At 43.6% G+C, this 18,682-nt stretch overlaps 2 protein-coding genes across 10 annotated transcripts in view; one reads left to right on the forward strand and one right to left on the reverse strand.

Annotated features, from left to right (window-relative positions):
- Positions 1-2,879: 2,879 nt before the first annotated feature.
- The window catches only part of wipi1 (WD repeat domain, phosphoinositide interacting 1), a 33,192-nt gene continuing 17,389 nt past the window's right edge, over positions 2,880-18,682 (reverse strand). For 2 of the 9 annotated variants that reach the window (XM_086132719.1, XM_086132720.1), the window contains exons 7-13: positions 18,235-18,305; positions 17,953-18,060; positions 15,990-16,145; positions 15,575-15,682; positions 12,485-12,585; positions 12,111-12,211; positions 2,880-10,767 (exon numbers count right to left, since the gene is read on the reverse strand). In XM_086132719.1, the coding sequence (XP_085988845.1) occupies positions 10,690-10,767; positions 12,111-12,211; positions 12,485-12,585; positions 15,575-15,682; positions 15,990-16,145; positions 17,953-18,060; positions 18,235-18,305 (723 nt within the window). In that variant the 3' untranslated portion in view covers positions 2,880-10,689. Of the gene's footprint in view, positions 10,768-12,060; positions 12,212-12,484; positions 12,586-15,574; positions 15,683-15,989; positions 16,146-17,952; positions 18,061-18,234; positions 18,306-18,682 lie in introns of all 9 variants that reach the window. The other 7 variants (XM_086132728.1, XM_086132721.1, XM_086132726.1 and 4 more) reach the window with 7 other exon arrangements.
- Positions 4,660-8,594, forward strand: LOC147193305 (uncharacterized). Its single transcript, XM_086132885.1, has 2 exons — positions 4,660-5,302; positions 8,503-8,594. The coding sequence occupies exons 1-2, from the start codon at positions 4,660-4,662 to the stop codon at positions 8,592-8,594; spliced, it is 735 nt and encodes a 244-aa protein (XP_085989011.1).

Raw genomic sequence — 18,682 nt, forward strand, 5'->3', positions numbered from 1 at the left:
AACAAAACACTAATAGTAACAATATAACACTTAATTGTTAAAATACGCCTTTTTCATATTTTCAGGTAGTGGTGTGCCGCGGGATTTTTTCAATGAAAGAAATGGGCCTTGGCTCGCAAAAAGATTGAAAAAACTGTTTTACACAACCATACAAGTACAATAATAACAAAAGCTACGTATAAAATCTTACCGATGCAAACACCCGATATTACATGAAATGGAGAAGGCAGAGGTGTTTGTAGAGTGACACCACCCAATGGCTTTTGACACAGTACAGTATGTATTACCGCAATGAATACGTCTTGTGAACTGTCTAATGCATGCATTTGTTCATTTGAAATCATTGATTGTAAGGGTCATCTTGTAAAGGTCAAGTTCAGGTTCTTTGGAGTTGCTGTTTGAATCCATTGTGTCTGTCCCCAGTGTTCCACTGTGTGACTCCTCCCTCCCATTCGGTTTGTAGTTGCCTCTCTCTAAATTCATTTTGGGCAGGGCATCTCCCCAATCAATGCACCTGTCTCACCCACACACCTGCCGGTCTTCACCTCGTCAGCCACAGTCTCCTCGTCAGCATAAAGGCCAGTTTGTCAGCTATCTTCCCTGTCGTACTCACTGCTGCCTAGCTTTCAAGCCTTCCTATACACCTTCGTTTGGTTTCTCTGCCTGCCTTTGGTTCCTGCCTCCTTGATCTGGCCCCCTGCCCTGACAATAAACCTGTACTGAGTTCATTGTGTCTGCCCGTGGGTCCTGTGCTCATCTTAAACCAGGGGTGTCCAAAGTCGGTCCTGGAGGGCCGCTGTCCTGTCTGTTTTCCAGCTCTCCCAGCTGTAACACACCTGATTCAAATGATCAGCTCATCAACCAGCTCTGGAGCAGCATTAGAACAATCCTGATGATGTGAATCAGGTGTGTTACAGCTGGGAGAGCTGGAAAACAGACAGGACAGCGGCCCTCCAGGACCGACTTTGGACACCCCTGTCTTAAGCTAAGTTTAACAGTTGCAGCCTTATTCCATCTGACAACGGCGAGAGGTGGAGTACACTCTGGACTGCTTGCCAATCAGTTACTGGGCATTCATACAGAGATGAACAACCTTCCACACTTCCAATTCACATGCCACCAATTACACAGAAGTCACACAGGCGAACAGTGACTCCATACAAGTGTATTTTTTTCTGACCATTTTGGCTTGTTAATGAAGGTTTATTTTATTGAATGGGTAGATATTACAAATCCAATGAAGTCCAAGATGGCGCCCGAGTAGGCAGCCGTCGGCAAGTGCTCTCATGAGCCTTGCTTTTTTTTTTTTTTTTTTTGTGTTTGTTTTGTCACTTTGTGTTTGTTGTTGCGTCGTGTGGACCGGATGTGGATTGTTCATCAGCAGTTTATGGCTCCGACATTCATCAAAGAGGAGACTCGGTGCTTGGTCGTTGCGCCTTCTCGGCAGCATGCCATTTGACTGTCATTGCTGGACTGCTCTGGGACGCTTGTGTTTTTTTGCGCCTGTAATTGGCAGCATTTTACACAGCCCCGTTTGTTCAGCGGAGAGATCGGTGCTGTTGGACGGTCTGCAGCTGGATGGATGCAAGGCTTGAGGAGCCGACGATGAGAAGAAAGGAGCGTCAGCGAGGAGCCCCGATGCGGATGTTGTACTGGGAGTCACGGCTTGGAGTTGAAGTGGATTACGTGGGACAGGAGATGTGAGCCAATCTCTTTTCGTCAATGGACGCTACAGCTTCGTGTTGGCTTTAAAAACTTAGCCTGCAGCAGACGTGTGCACATTATCAGCATGACGTCTCTGATCCACTGGCGAAAGGACACTTTGATCCTCTCCTCTTTCATCTATAACTGCTTCAAACAACAAATTGTATGCAGGAAAAGTGATTAAGATTGCACGACTGTCTGTGTCTTATGTGTTTTGTTGTGTTATTTTGACGTCAAGATGGCACCGCGAGAGTGGCTGCCTTTCCAGCAGCTCCTATTTATTTTGTTCTTCTACTTCTTCCTCTCATAACTTTGCTGCTGTGAAGTGGGAATTTCTCCATTGTGAGACCATTAAAGGTTTTCTGATCTTATCTTATGCTGAATAGAATGCAGGGTTTTTAAGCAGGTTGGCTGCTATATGTGGACGATGACTGCCGCTGCACTCCGAGCTTTTCGGTCTGAAGATGGACAGGAGACTGGCGCAGTGGTCCGGGACGCCCGGTGTTAATATGAACAACTTGTTGCCTCAGCTTTTTGCTTTGTGCTGACACTGCTATTTCCAACTGTTTCAAACTCCTCCCACCTTATGTAAGGCCCCAAGCTGGGGGGGGGGGGGGGGGGGGGGGGGAACAGCACCAAAGCATAAAGCATTATGCTGCCATGCTCGTTATGTTTGGGGTACACACCCTTTGAAATTATGCCTCAACATTTTAACATTGCTTCATCGGACCATTCATTGTGCAGTTTTACACGTGTTTGGGAGATGTTTATTTTTGACACGGTGTAAGAAATAAGAACAGTTTGATATGTCAGATCTAAAAGTAAAAGAAAGGAAAAGCCTCAACAGGCATCATAAACAATGGCAATCGACATCTTTTGTTTGCGGAATTGATTCACCTTTGTGACTGGAAACAAAAAGGATATATGTATGTTCCCAATGACCTCTGTTGAAAAAGACCAAACTCATGTTCAACTTTGGACTGTAAATTGGATTTTTTTTTTTTTTTGCTGACAGCTAAACATACTTCTGCAACAATGGTTAACACCTTTATGTAAGCACTAAATCTTTTGAAATTGGACCTGTGACGGATCTTGTTTAATTCACTAAATAAACCCACAGCCGTTTTCATACAATACTGTTTTGGCTTGTTTTTACAAAAAAAAACATTTACCAATTATATGCCACTTTGTTTATTTGTTTTGGTCTTGTGCAATCAGCAAAATACTTTGCTTTGTTATATAAATGATAATAGTCACATACAACATACAGTACAGACACATTTCCTGACCTGTTTTCAGGACACCAGCACTTGACCCATGTCAACACGGTAAAATAAAATACAGATAAAAATGAGATATGTGATGAAGACGAACCAAAGATATTATTTAAACATGTTGCTACTATAATACACCTTAATAAAATATTTGTCAAGTAGTTGAGCTTTGCAAATTATGGTTAACGGGATATTGCTGTCCCAACATGCACCTCAAATATTCATAAAATATCTAAGCATAAACTCCCTGATTTCCTTTTAAGTTGCCATTATTGAAAAAAAATTAAACCTCCAACCTCACAGGTGATATTTTGAGTATGCTTGGAGAAGGTTTGAAACCACTTTGACAAAATCTGATTCATATCATTGTGGTATTGTTTTGGAACATATTACCAAATTGGCACATTTCTCAAACTACAATTGTACAGGAAATCTTTAAAATTGTTAGTGCCTTGTTTCAAAGGGTTAAGTCTTCTATTTTTTTTCATCACAGACAGACAAAGTAGCTTGGCACCATGAAAATGATATTCCTGCTCATCTCCCTTGCTTGGCTTGTATGTGACCTCTAGAACCTCATGAGCTGGCCAACTTCAGTCCCATCCCGGCACCAACTAATCTACCAAAACACATGAACAGATTTATTAGTTTTGTTTCCACAAGATAGGAAATACACTTTTCTCATGATGGACAAACCTAAAAATGTAACTAAAAAAATCTTAAATAATTGCACAAAACTATAGGTTTGCTTTCCCTCTTTTTTTTGGTTTGTTATTACAACCTTTTTTTTCCCCAAAAACAAGATGACCACGCATGACATATTGCTGGGGTTTTCAGTGTATCTCACAAGACCTTGGTTGAGCAAGTCTCAAAGGATTAACACTTTACAGTAGTTAACACCCTTTTATGGTTGTGTAATATTGTTTAAAAAAAACTGAGGCATGAGGCATCTGACTCTCATTTAAGACTATTAAAAACATTTTCAAACAAATTTGATTACCGGTTAACTAGTTTTAGACTTGTATCACAGTCAAGGATGTTAAAATGTTTTTACGTTTTATTGAAGCTTTATGGTGACAGTTTGACCCTAATAGGATTATTACCATTTGCAATTTTTTAAAAAACGATTTGAAATGGCAAAATCTGAAAAAATGATAGCTCGTTTTTGAATCAGTCTGGGTTGAACTACTTTTGTGTTTTTAGGTTAAGTTAAAGAGTACTGTGTAAAATTAGAAAGTTAATAAACTGATAATGTAATATTGCTGCAGATTAGCATGCACCATGTTTGGAATATAGATGTACAACAGTATTTATAGAACAGCTATAAAAAAATGTGAGCGTCTGCTTTTACTGAAACTACAAATATTTGTGAGTACTTGAGTACCAACTAATATATACAGTGGGGCAAGTAAGTATTTAGTCAACTACCAATTGTGCAGGTTCTCCGACTTGAAAAGATTAGAGAGGCCTGTAATTGTCAACATGGGTAAAGCTCAACCATGAGAGACAGAATGTGGGGGAAAAACCCAGAAAATTACATTGTTTGATTTTTAAAGAATTTATTTGCAAATTAGAGTGGAAAATAAGTACTTGGTCAGCTACAAAGAAGCAAGATTTCTGGCTGTCAAAGAGGTTTAACTTCTTCTTATGAGGTCTAACGAGGCTCCACTCGTTACCTGTATTAATGGCGCCTGTTTTAACTCATTATTGGTATAAAAGACACCTGTCTACAACCTCAGTCAGTCACACTCCAAACTCCACTATGGCCAAGACCAAAGAGCTGTCGAAGGACACCAGAGACAAAATTGTAGACCTGCACCAGGCTGGGAAGACTGAATCTGTAATAGGTAAAACGCTTGGTTTAAATAAATCAACTGTGGGAGCAATTATTCGAAAATGGAAGACATACAAGACCACTGATAATCTCCCTCGATCTGGGGCTCCATGCAAGATCTCACCCCGTGGCGTCAAAATGATAACAAGAACGGTGAGCAAAAATCCCAGAACCACATGGGGGGACCTAGTGAATGACCTACAAAGAGCTGGGACCACAGTAACAAAGGCTACAATCAGTAACACAATGCGTCGCCAGGGACTCAAATCCTGCACTGCCAGACGTGTCCCCCTGCTGACGCCAGTACACGTCCAGGCCCATCTTCGGTTCGCTAGAGAGCATTTGGATGCTCCAGAAGAGGACTGGGAGAATGTGTTATGGTCAGATGAAACCAAAATAGAACTTTTTGGTGGAAACACAGGTTCTCGTGTTTGGAGGAGAAAGAATACTGACTTGCATCCGAAGAATACCATACCCACTGTGAAGCATGGGGGTGGAAACATCATGCTTTGGGGCTGTTTTTCTGCAAAGGGACCAGGACGACTGATCTGTGTAAAGCAGAGGTGGGCAAACTTTTTGGCTCGGGGGCCACATTGATTTCTAAATTTGACAAGTGAGCCGGGTCAGCACAAGATACGGTACATATAAAAAAACTGTATATGTTGACAGTCTACACCAAACATCAACAGAACAAAAGCATTAAAGTATTCCCACACTTTTTTTTTAAATGAGAACAGTGAAACAACTATGGTCTATGTCCTGTATGAACGTCCAAGTATGTTAACAACATACATGTGAGAACACAAGCAACAAAGTGCAACAATATATTGCCCAACAACTGCAGCACACAGTACAGGTATATGCCAAAATATAACAAAGTTAGGACTATTTGCTACAAAATGAGACGTGTAAGAGACCTCGTGGCTTTTCTTTCCACTCACTCATTGTCTCTGACTTGACCTCCCCTCGATCACCACACATGACAGTGTTGCTCAGCTGATGTCGTGCAATGAACTTTTGAAGCCAGCCACGGGACGCTTCGAAGTCTTCGATGCTCCTAGTTAGCGCTCTGGAACTCGCTTCCTCTCTTATTAGCGGTCCAGTTTGCGGAAAATTTTTAGCACGATAACAGTCAAACCATTCCAGGAAACGTTTATTTACTCGACTGTCCGTCGAGCCACAAGCAATTCACTCTGAGCATGGAAATAGCCAGAATCGGACTGACGTTTTTCAAAGTCTCGTAGATTTGAGTCTTTCAGACTCCAAGCGTCTCCTGAATGTTTCGTACTTTGTAACCCGCTTCTTTTAATCAGATACACTTCACTTTCTCTTCCGCGGCCATGACTGTTCCTTTTCGTTTGGATGCCAAGATCTACAGGACGTAAAAAAATTCACAATTCCAGTAAAACTCACTGCAATAAAGAGTCACTTGCATGTCACTGTTTTGGATCCAAAGATAGAAAATAGCGGCACGGACACAGTTATTCCGTTGTATCGAGCGGGAGTTGCTTGAGTTGGCGCTACTGCGGGCTTCCGTAAGGTCTCCCCCTCCCTCGCTGTGCTCTGCAACTTCAAGTAACTGCGCCACCTGGCATTGAAATGCCTGTCATTACATGTCCAAATGAAATGAATGCAATCCTTTACATCGAACCTTAATAGTGTACCAACCTTCGGCGGGCCGGATTAAAAAGACCAATGGGCCGGATCCAGCCCGCGGGCCGCAGTTTGCCCACCTCTGGTGTAAAGGAAAGAATGAATGGGGCCATGTATCGAGAGATTTTGAGTGAAAATCTAACTTCCATCAGCAAGGGCATTGAAGATGAGACGTGGCTGGGTCTTTCAGCATGACAATGATCCCAAACACAGCCAGGGCAACAAAGGAGTGGCATTTCAAGGTCCTGGAGTGGCCGAGCCAGTCTCCAGATCTCAACCCCATAGAAAATCTGTGGAGGGAGTTGAAAGTCCATGTTGCCCAACGACAGCCCCAAAACATCATTGCTCTAGAGGAGATCTGCATGGAGGAATGGGCCAAAATACCAGCAACAGTGTGTGAAAAGCTTGTGAAGAGTTACAGAAAACGTTTGGCCTCCGTTATTGCCAACAAAGGGTACATTTTTTTTTCCCTCTCCCTACCCAGCGTTTTTCCTTTCTGAATTCTGATTGTCATTTCCCCATTGCGGGACAAATAAAGGATATCTTAAAAACAAAGTATTGAGATGAACTTTTGGTATTGACCAAATACTTATTTTCCACCATGATTTGCAAATAAATTCTTTAAAAATCAAACAATGTACCGGTAATTTTCTGAGTTTTTTTCCCCACATTCTGTCTCTCATGGTTGAGGTTTACCCATGTTGACAATTACATGCCTCTCTAATCTTTTCAAGTAGGAGAAATTGCACAATTGGTGGTTGAGTAAATACTTATTTGCCCCACTGTATATATCAGTGGTCCCCAACCGCCGGTCCGCGGACCGGTACCGGTCCGCAGGGCATTTGGTACCAGGCCGCACAGAAAGAATTTACCTTAATTCCATTTTATTTATTTCGGAATACGAAAGATGTTTTATTTTGAAAAATTACCGGATTCTCCGTTACATCCGTCTGTGTCACGCTTGACACGCGTCAAACCACGCTTCTGCGTCACGTGACTGACTACGCAAAAAAAAAAAAAATGGAATTGAAAAACTGCTGGAGATCGCAAATGACGGCGGCCTAAAAAGGACACTTGAGACAACTGGATTAAAGTTATGGCTGAATATTCTGAGATCGCCACACATGTTGTTATTTCCGACATGCTACCTGTGTGAGGCGGGGGTTTTCTGCAGCAACGGCGACTAAAACAAAATTACGAAGTAGACTGGACATAAAACAAACACTTGAGGTGTCATTGTCTCCTATTACCACGAGATGGGACCGTCTGGTTGCAGAAAATCAAGCTCGGGGCTGTGGTGAGTCGTCATTTTCACACACTTTGAATTTGCATTGTATCGTATTTTGAAGGCATTAAACATTACCATCGCGATCAGAGTGTTGCGGCCAGATTATACGCTCCTTGTGTTTATTGTTATTATATTTTGAAAACGCCACAGTTTTCATGCAGCTCATACCATATTATTTTGTTGTATTATTTCCGCCACACCTTAAATGCCGGTCCCTGAAAATATTGTCTGACATAAACCGGTCCGTGGGGCAAAAAAGGTTGGGGACCCCTGGTATATATAATAACATTAAGCTTATTTCCCCATCTGAGCCGTCATTTTACAGTGGTGGAGGGGTTTGTCTGACCCAATGATCCTCGGAGCAGAGAAGTTTTCTGGGGCTTTATGCACCCCGTATGGTCACCCATGCCAAACAGGCTCGAGGTGAGAGACCAGACACAGCACGTTTCAGATGAATAACCCAAATTAACAGAGTTTGTCCTTGCTCGGACGCGGGTCAACGTGGCCCCGCTCTGGAGCCGGGCCCGGATGTGTGGCGTGTTGGCAAGCACCTAGTGGCCAGGCCTGCACCCATTGGGTCCAGCTGGTCTCAACCTTTAGAGCCCACATGGGCCCCTCTTCCCCTGGGCTCACAATGTGTGGGAGAGGCCATAAGGGTTGGGTGCTTTATGAGCTGGGTGGTGGCCAAAGGCGGTCTAATCCCTGGCGACAGAAGCTTGCTCTACGGACATGGAATGCCACATCTCTGGCAGGGAAGGAGCCCAAGCTGGTGTGCGAGCAAGAGAAGTTTCAGCATGATATGTCCTTTTTCGCCTCCATACACAGCTTGGGGCTCTGGTACTAGTTTTCGAGAGAGGGGTTGACTCTCTTCCAGTCTGGAGTTGACCATGGTGAGGCGCAGAGCAGGTTTGGGCATGCTTACGGGTCCGGCCTGTTTGCGCCTATGCACAAAGAGGACCCGCCCTTTTGGAGCCCTTGGAGGGTGTGCTAAGGAGTCTTCCCCCTGGGGACTCTCTTGTTCTGATGGTATTTCAATTTTCAGGTGGGGTGGGGGTGGGGCGGCAGATGGAAGATGTGGCTATGAGGTAGTCAGAGACTGTCATGGCGGCAATCCCCGAACCTGCTGGTGGACACCAGCATTAGGATACCATCAGGCTCAAGGAGGAGTCTTATCAAGCCTTTTTGGCCTGTGCGACTCCGGAAGAAGCTGACGGGTACTGGCTGACCAAGTGGAACGCAGCTTTGGGGATCACTGAGGCAAAAATTTGGGCAAGTGAGGAGTTCGGGGAGGCCATGGAAAACGACTTCCGGATGGCTTCGAGGAAATTCTGGTCCACAGTCTGGTGTCTCAGGAGAGGGAAGTAGTTCACCAGTTTTGCTATGTATACTGTAGATGGAGCACTGCTGACATCGACTCAGGATGCTACGAGTCGGTGGGGAGAATTCTTCCTCAATCCCACCGACAGGACTTCTTTTGAGGAAGTATAGTCTGGGGACTCTGAGGTGGACTCTCCTGGAGTTTAAGTCACTGAGGTGGATAAAAAGCTCCTTGGTGTCAAAGACCCAGGGATCAGGATGTTGGGGGTTTGTCTTGGTCGTCATGCCTCTACAACAGGGGTGTCCAAAGTCGGTCCTCAAGGGCCACTGTTCTGCCTGTTCTCCAGCTCATCAGGATCGTACTCATGCTGCTTCAGAGCTGGCTGATGAGCTGATCACCTGAATGAGGTGTTTTGCAGCCGGGAGAGATGGAAAACAGGCAGGACAGGGGCCCTCCAGGCCCGGAGCTGGACATGCCTGCTCTACAACATCAGGTGGACATCGGGGAAAGTGCCTCTGAAGCAGCTGACCAGGGAAGTGGTCTCCAGAGTGTGTGTTTCAACTACAGAGGGATCATACTCAGCCTCCCCGGTAAGGGGTGCTGGAAAGGAGAGTCCGTCGGGAAGTCGTATGTCAGATTCAGGAGAAGCGGTGCGGTTTTCATCCTGGCTGCGGAAAAATGGACCAGGCATTCAACTGTGTGACTCGGGGACTTCTGTGAAGGTGCTTCAGGTGTACATGGTCATGCCCACCATAATACGGGCTGCTCCGTCCATGTAGCATCAATGTCAGAGTTTGGTTACCCACAGTGAGTTAGATTATTTTCCATTGAGAGTTGGAGTGCGCCCAAGATTGCCATTTGTCACTGTTCATAACCTTTCTGGACAGAATTTCTAGTTGCAGCCAAGGCGTTGATGGGGTCCAGTTTGATGGCCTCAGTATTACATCTCTGCTTTTTGCAGATGATTTGACACTGTTGGCTTCTTCAAGCCGTGATCTTTGACTCTCACTGGAGCGGTTGACAGCCGAGTGTAAAGCGGCTGCGATGAAAATCAGCACCTCCAAATCTGATACCACGGTTCTTAGCCGGAAATGGGTGGTGTACCCTCTCCAGGTTGGGGATGGCACCCTGCCCTAAGTGGTTTTGTTCATGAATGAGGGCAGAATGGAGCGGTAGATCGACAGGGGGATTGGTGCAGTGTCTCCTGTTATGCAGATTCTGTATTGATCTGTAGTGTTGAAGAAAGAGCTGAGCCGAAAGGTGAAGCTCTTGGTTTATTGCTTTATGTATATCCTAACCCTTAGCTATGTTCATGAGCTGTGGTTCATGACTGAAAGAACAAGATCCTAGATACAAGCAGTCAAAAAGAATTTCTTCTGCAGGGTTCCCATGCTCTCCCTCAGAGATAGGGTGAGAAACTCTGCCATACGCGAGGGACTCAAGAGCCAAGCCGCTGCTCCTCCACATTGAGAGGAGCTAGATGAGGTGGCATCTACTTTGGATGCCTTCCCGGTGAGTTTTACCGAGCATTTCCCACTGGAAAGGGGTCCCAGGGACGACCCAGGATACGGTGAAGAGATTGGAGAGTCTCCAGGCTGCCCTGAGAACGCCTTTGGATCCTTCAGGACGAGTAGAAAGAAGTGGCTGGAGAGGGAGAAGTCCAGACTTCCCTGTTAAAGCTGTCGCCCCCGCGACCTGACTATGGATAAATGATATAAGATGGATGGATGGATCTTATTTCTTCTTACATCAAAATTGTTAACTCCTTCAAAACAGTAACATGAAGAAGCCTGAAAATTTGGCAAAACTTGTATTGCCCCTGCATGTTTCTCACCAGTTCATCTTATGGTGGGGCACTATGATTAAGCCCCAAATTCACTTGAAACTTCTCACACAGCTTTAGGTCAATGAAGAATGAAATACAAAATTTGAATGGTTGGTTCTGCAGATGAATTTAGAATACTGTAAATGTATGTATTGATAAAACAATTCCTTTTGACCCTTTTTTTTATTGTCACACAATCGAATCCAAAGGTTTAGGGGAATAACCCCAACAGTCTAAGGTCGGAGCAGGATTTGTTTAAAAAACATGTCTTTAGTAAAATATCTTAGAAGATTCCACAAATTGGCCATAACTCATTAACCCTTGAACCATTCTCAACATCTTGAGAACATTTTGAGCATTTCTTTCAAAGCATTTTGATCCTAACCCACACCAAGGATGATTCGTTTATGAGCTACCCTAACTACTTCTGTTGCATTACATTTTTCACCAAAAAATAACTTAGTTACGATTCCAACACAACCTGCTTTATGATTACATTGTGTAAGAAGATTGACAAGTCAAAGAATATCAATACTGTTTTTGTTCAAACAGTACACGAAGGCAGTTGAATTTGGTAGCTGTGCTGTTTTTTGTTTTTTGCTTTTTTTAAAATTCAGTCGTTATTCTTGGATGCGGGCGGCCCGGTGTTCCAGTAGTTAGCGCGTAGACCTAACAGTGCAGAGGTCGTGGGTTCGATCCCGGCTCCGGCCTTCCTGTGTGGAGTTTGCATGTTCTCCCCGGGCCTGCGTGGGTTTTCTCCGGGTACTCCGGTTTCCTCCCACATTCCAAAAACATTCATTGCATGCTGATTGAACACTCTAAATTGTCCCTAGGTGTGAGTGTGAGCATGGATGGTCATTCGTCTCTGTGTGCCCTGCAATTAGCGGGCAACCGGTTCAGGGTGTTCCCCGCCTACTGCCCAAAGACTGCTGGGATAGGCTCCAGCACCCCCCGCGACCCTTGTGAGGTTAAGGCGGATCGGAAAAAATGGATGGATTCATGAATGTGATTTTACTGGGCTTTTGCATAACTCCTGGATCCTAGACCTAGGTCTTGTTTTATATCATTTCTACTCCATTGCTGTTTCTTAAGACTGTTGAAACTATTGGTTGGAGAAAACATGATAAATAAATACATTCTTGTCATTTTTACAAAGTAGATTGTTACCGGCTTTACCACAACAGGAACTTGCTTAGTTAGCACTTCTGGATGCTCACAGGAGGAAACTCGTTCTCATCATCCAGACACACGGGTCCATCGGCCAACTCGTGTTCTGGGATGACTTCACCGTTCTTTGCTCCACCATCTTCAGAGTAGCCTGGAGTGGAGAACAAATGATGGAAAACAGAAACGACTCAAGAACATTTTAAAAATGACTTCTACAACTCTTCAATCCATCCAGCCATTAGTAGATATTTTAAGGTGATCATTTACTGTAGGCACACCAGGCCGCAAAGGTAAAGCAAACAAGAAATCATACAACAAAAGGATTACACTGAACTGGAGTACAGTCAATAGTTTTCTTATCAGTGTGAGTCAAACTCGTTGTATATTGGACAAACTAATTGGCAGACATTGTATGGCTACTAACCAGTGAGAGTTGCTGTGATAGGACTAGAAGCTGGTAAGGCAACAGTTGCAGCATATGAGGGACATGCCTGTGCTACCATCGGATCGTCAACACCAAAAAGCCTAAAAGAGAGAGAGCAAATTTCTTGATGAACAACTCATTGTCTCTGTACATAGACCGAGAGTATTTATATAGGTCTGTTTCATGAACTGGTGGGGTTTTTTTTCTGGTTGCAAATGCTAAGATTATCTCAATGAATGTCCTCCAATAGAGAGCAGTACAAATCTGACCACAATTCAATCTGAGACGCTTGATTCAAATTTTAATGTGGTCATCTTCCAAAACAACATTCCCCAATGAGATAAATTATATTTGTTCCACAGCCCAAATTTACACTATAAAACCTTTATTTACTGTGCAGGCAATGTGTATGTCAAAATTTCAAAATAAATAATTGTCACATACATATAAGTAGACTGTCATGATAAATGATGAGGCGTAATAAACTTTATTCTGTGAATGTACCTGACCTAGGGCTAGGCAATAATTCAATATCAATATATATCGCGATGGACACCTGATCAGTATCAATATAATAGCGCTGAATATAATAATTGTTGTGACTACAATGGTACCTCTACTTAAGAACGTCTCTTCATATGAAATTTTCAAGTTACAAAACGCCTCAACAGGAAAATATTGCCTCTTGTTACGAAATGAATTTCAAGATACGAAAGGTAAAAATACAGTCTGGGCTGCTACTCGCAACTCCGAGTTTCCTGAACGCAACATACTTGCTGCTGTTTGGTGTTGGCAGCTTTCTGTTCTATCGCAAAATTCAACCGACGGGAGCGGCTTAATTGGAAGTGAAGAAGCTGCCGGTCATTCTGGATGGTTTGGCGCGAATGTCAAACACTCAGACTCAAGCGGTGACTGAGCTCAACCGCAATATTGATGCGGTTTTGGAGCGACTCCGTACGATCGACAACAACATGGAGAAGTTGGAATCCGCGCTGCGGAAAGAGATTGAGGATTTGGCTGATCGGCGCCAGTGAAGAGATACAGGCCACGGACTCAAGGCCACCTGAAATTGTTGGCGGCCGTCCCTCCAAAACAAACAACGCTATCTGGCCCTTTCCCCTGGATGGAAGTATGCATGGAATCTCGGGCCCCCACCATCAACCCCCCCCCCCCTCCTTCTCGGCCATGGACTGATAAGCCGGGACTGTCCTCATGAGCAGACCTCGACGAAGCAGCTATGACCTGTACAAGCATACACATACACAACTGGACAACCACACGCGCATACACATCCTTATTATCACCGTCTTCATTGCTCCGATTCTTTTCCCCTGTGACGTGGTTGGACCTGCAGAGCGCACGTCCGTGCAGCTGGTCAGGAATGCCGCGTCGCGGTCACCCCCCCCCCCCCCCCTTCCCATTCATCCTCCCCCTTATTACATGTTATGTCTTGAGACTTGTTGTAACTGTCTAATGCTTATTCATGTGCTAGGGTCTTTTTTATCCTGGACTTAAATTATCCTCAGAAGAGGATAGTTCGAGCGTGTTTTTTTTTTCCCTCTCCCTACCCAGCATTTTCCTTTCTGAATTCTGACTGTAATTTCCCCATTGCGGGACAAATAAAGGGATATCTTATAGCTGCTCTGCCATTGGCTACTACCGAGCATCATCTTGGCAGCCCATTGGTTAAGAGGGACCTCTGCCGTATGTGTATATGTGTGTAGATCAGTGGTTCTTAACCTTGTTAGAGGTACCGAACCCAACCAGTTCATATGCACGTGCACTGAACCTTTCATTAGTGAAAAATGAAAAATGTTTTTTTTTTTTTTTTTTTTACAAATTGAAGACATTAAAAAACACATTTATTAAAAACAGAAAAAAAAGTAAATAAGATTACATGGCCTAAGTATAGTTTTTAAAAAATTGTATGACGTACTATCACGACAGTCACACGGTGACTACTCAGCGAACTGAATTTCCCGCAGCACTGATTGGACAAGCAATGTAAAGTGATCATCTGCAGCCAGTGATGGCCAAGCGGGCGTGTCATAACTAATTGACATGTTGAGGCAGGTGTGTCTTAACCTCCATGGCAGAGGCTGCGTCGAACCCCTGAGACCGATTCACTGAACCCCTGGGGTTAGATCGAACCTAGGTTAAGAACCACTGGTGTAGACAGATAAATAGATGTGTGTCTATGCAGCGTCCTCGTCAATGACCTCACCGGCCATGAGGTGTTCTGATAGTTTCAGGTAAATGTGAATCACTCAGAAAAAGTGTTCACCAGTCGGGCGATTACTCACTCTGCTGATGCTTGCCTTGGACATTTTCAAAGGATTGTTAAAAGCTGACAAAAGCAAACATCCTTGGATCAGTTCTTTACAAAATGCCAGGCAAAAACCACAGACAGAAGATGAACTAAAGAGGGGACAAAACGATGAGGACGCAGTTAAAAGTTAAATGACCATTTTTATTCTTTACTTTATCTTTTGTTTTTTTTACATTATGCCCAACTCCCGTTTATTGTGCAATAATCTAATTGTAACATGTACTTGTTACATGTTTTGATGCATTTTATGCTTTAGAAAACATTTATGTCTGAATTTTGGGGGGACTTGGAACGGATTAGGGCATTTTCATGGAAAACACGTCTCAACTTACAACATTTTCTAGTTCAGAAATTTCTTCCAGAACCAATTAATTTCTAAGTAGAGGTACCACTGTATTGCCTTCTGCTTGCTACTTCTGTAATTATTGGCGGATTCTGTTTATCTGGGTCTGTCTCGGTGTGGCCCGGTCCCAAATGAGTGGGCCATGGGCCGGTGATTTGGGACCAGTGTAGTTTGCCACAAGCTGCAAACTTATATTGGTACAGAATTGGTAGATGTATACAAGTTACATGGCAAGATGACACAGGTTGATCTGGTGTTCACTCAAAATAACAAAATAACAAACTAAAATTGGAAAAAAAAACTAAAAATTATGCTGAAACTAACAAAACAAAATAAAACGGGCATTTGCAAAAACTAATAAAAACTAACATTAATGAAAATTCCATAAACTATTATAGACGCAACCCTATGGCCTGACCTGTGATTGTACGCCAAGATGCATTCGCCTCCGTCCTGTGGGTTCACATTGTAGATGAAAAGTTGGCCATCAGCTGTAGCCACCAGCAAACGTGGATGCTTCTGGATCCTGCAAAAATGAACTGGATTTTGAAACAGTTATGCCCATCCAGGGGTTAACCCAAATAGTCAATTGTTTGACAATTTTAGGTCAGCATGCAGGGAGTGTCGGTCTGTCTGAATGAGACTAGAGTTTTGAGAAAAACAACAATGACGATGACCCGATTATCTTTACCTGAAACTTGCCGACAATTTTGAAGTTGTTCAAACCTGATAGCCACTTAATACAGCTTGTCATGTGAACCAGGGAAAGGTAGGTAGAAATGTCTTAAAATTTTTAAAAATCACATCATTACAGCATGAACTATGAGGCTTACATGGCAAGAGCACAAACATTCTTCTGGCCTGACGTGACGAGATGAACTGTGGCAAAGGCGCGGTCCTGGCTCATCATACCAGATACCTGAACAGGTAGGTAGCTGCTGGCTGCTGTGAACATCTTCCCCACATAGGCTGACCAAGTCTCATCTCCACTGTATGCGGGAAAAAAGTTTGCTTCAGATACAAAGAGAGGAAATTGGCATGTGTTTTTGTGTATTCTGGGTGTCTACCAATAACACAAAGACCGAGCGCCCTATTTCACATGCACGGCCGACATCATCCGCAAGGGGAGAGTTTGCAGTTTACCTGCCAATGTCATGCATAAACTCCAACGATTCTATTTCTGTTTCCACAACGTCAAACACGGCGTACTCGGATGTGCTGCACTCCGACCGCCCTGAATTTGATGCTCATGGGGGCTGCCACGTGGATTGGCCAGGAAAATATGATTTCCATCCTGCAACCGCGGACAAAGGCACAAACGCCCCGTTCCGAACAATTTTACCAAAGTTGAGCAAAATACCCAAACCAATGAAAAGTCCACCCATGCATACAGTTAGACTGCGCTTTGCACGAGACCTGCGCTGGGCACAAAATTACCGACCCAAAGGCACAAAAGTACCGACCCAAATGTGTTTTTTATAATTTCGTGATAAGTGGCAGAATGCACGCATCTCGGTGCATCTGTTCCGCTCTCGAGAGAAGATAAAAGAACATGTGATCTTGAAAACACAGTTGCTTCTCAAATTCTGAAAGGCAGTGGCGTAGTTTCCCATTAGGCAAGGTCGGCAATTTGCTTGGGCCACCCAAGGCAGCAGGGGCCACCCTGAAGGGCAGAGAGAGAGAGAGAGAGAGAGAGCCACGTGTGCTGCTGTTGGCTCTTCTTACATGAATAAATAATGAGCGGCAGATTATCAGACAAGATGAAGAAAAACTTTCCCTCTGGGAGGATAAAATGAAAGAAGAAAAGAGAAAAGACTACAAGACAGTGCTGACTAGTGAGTGTAATAAGTTGGAGTTGTTTCTGACTGTCTGTGTTACTGTGTACCTGCCACAGCATCCATTGCCACCACAGGCTTATGTGCAGGAGCATACAGAACCCCATTCGTCAGTTTTCCAGGCCATGTTGACTTGCCTTTCGCAGCTGCCTCAGCAAATTGGCACAGTAATCTCCAATGATAGTACGACTATCTGAAGGTAGTCAATGGACACAAAGACCTTTGCATCCCACAAGTAATCTGATTATGTGGGGCTTTTTTTTGTAAGTGTAACAGAATACAGTCACATCTTTTTGTATTCTGAATATTACTGGTACATAAATACAAAGGATGGAAGAAACAATACAATTAGATGACTAATGAACAGACTGTAGCCGACTTGAAATTTTTCGCTTTCAGTGTTTTTAATGTGTCGAGTCTCACACAGGGACGTGCGGTCAGGTGAGGCAGATGTGAAGAGCAACAAAAAACATACTACCAAAAATATTCAAGAAAATGATTTCCCATTTTAGTTCTTGGACTGTGCTTTCTTTTCAAATCAACATTCATTCAGAATAGGACAGATCAAGACTTTCGTTATTGGGAATAATAGATGGAGAGACTTTTGAAGTTCAAAGAAGAAAATCAGAGAAAAGTAACAAAAATAAAGGTTAAGACAATTTATTGTTTTATATTTGCAAATTGCAAAGGCTAATAAGATCACTCGAAATCCCGGAAACTTTTCTTTGTGGCTGGCAAATATTAAGAGTAAAAAGAATGCACATTTTTAATGTTTGGGTGCTAATTTTAGGGCAAATATGCCATTCTGTTTGGGTCAGGAGTATGCAAAATTTGATGTGGTTTACCGACAGTATGTGATTTTAATTACCGGTACAACTACGTGTGTGCTTGTGTAATTTTAATCACTGTGTGTGTGTGTGTGTGTGTTTGCGTGTGTGTGCATGCATGTGCGCACGCATACCTTGGTCCCACTTGCTCCAGTTTAAAGATATGTACTGTTTCAGTGTTGCTGGAAGCACAGAGGAACTGGGCGTCAGGGCTGAAGGACAAAGAGCTGATGTTGACGTACCTGCAGACAAAACACAAAACATAGACACGTAACGGTATACAAAATTTTAAAGCTAGTTTCATCAGAGTGATGACTTTAAATTGTTTTTTTATTTTAACTCATGTGCGTATATGTCATGCAGTGATTTTACAAAGTGATGCAGTATGTAGATGCAAAATGCGGTAGATGTCTGACCTCTTCATGCCACGACGGAACTCAAATAGACGGAAGCCCTCAGGAATGGAAAACACTCGGATTACAGTGCCCTAAAAGACAGTGAGGATGATCTTTACCCTCCTTAAACAAAGAACAACACACATTATGCCACATGCTGAGGAAAACGAAACAGGGACTTGCAACTGTAAATACTGCTGTCACCGGGTGTGTAAATTGCAGTACTGTACACATATGTACATGTAGCCTTGGTATAATGGTAAAGGGGCTTTCACTTGTATAGCGCTTTCCCACCGACAAGGCATTCAAAGCGGTCCTCATTAGCCTATTGATGACCCAGCATCAGGAGCAACTGGGGGTTCAGTATCTTTCTCAACGACACTCAACATGATCACAGGGGCTGGGGGATCAAATCCGCAACCTCTGGGCTGGAAACTGAAAACCATTGAACCATGCCACACCCACATTT

Source organism: Hippocampus guttulatus, chromosome 16 (assembly GCF_054856545.1).
Source record: "Hippocampus guttulatus isolate MCC_2025c chromosome 16, RoL_Hgut_1.0, whole genome shotgun sequence".
Classification (NCBI taxonomy): Eukaryota; Metazoa; Chordata; class Actinopteri; order Syngnathiformes; family Syngnathidae; genus Hippocampus; species Hippocampus guttulatus.

Bases quoted from the DNA above. Each gene is read 5' to 3' on its own strand.
- LOC147193305 (XM_086132885.1), top strand. From the start codon at position 4,660: ATGGCGCCTGTTTTAACTCATTATTGGTATAAAAGACACCTGTCTACA. The intron at 5,303-8,502 runs GTGGAAACATCA...CATCTCTGGCAG, and splicing joins ACCCACTGTGAAGCATGGGG to GGAAGGAGCCCAAGCTGGTG.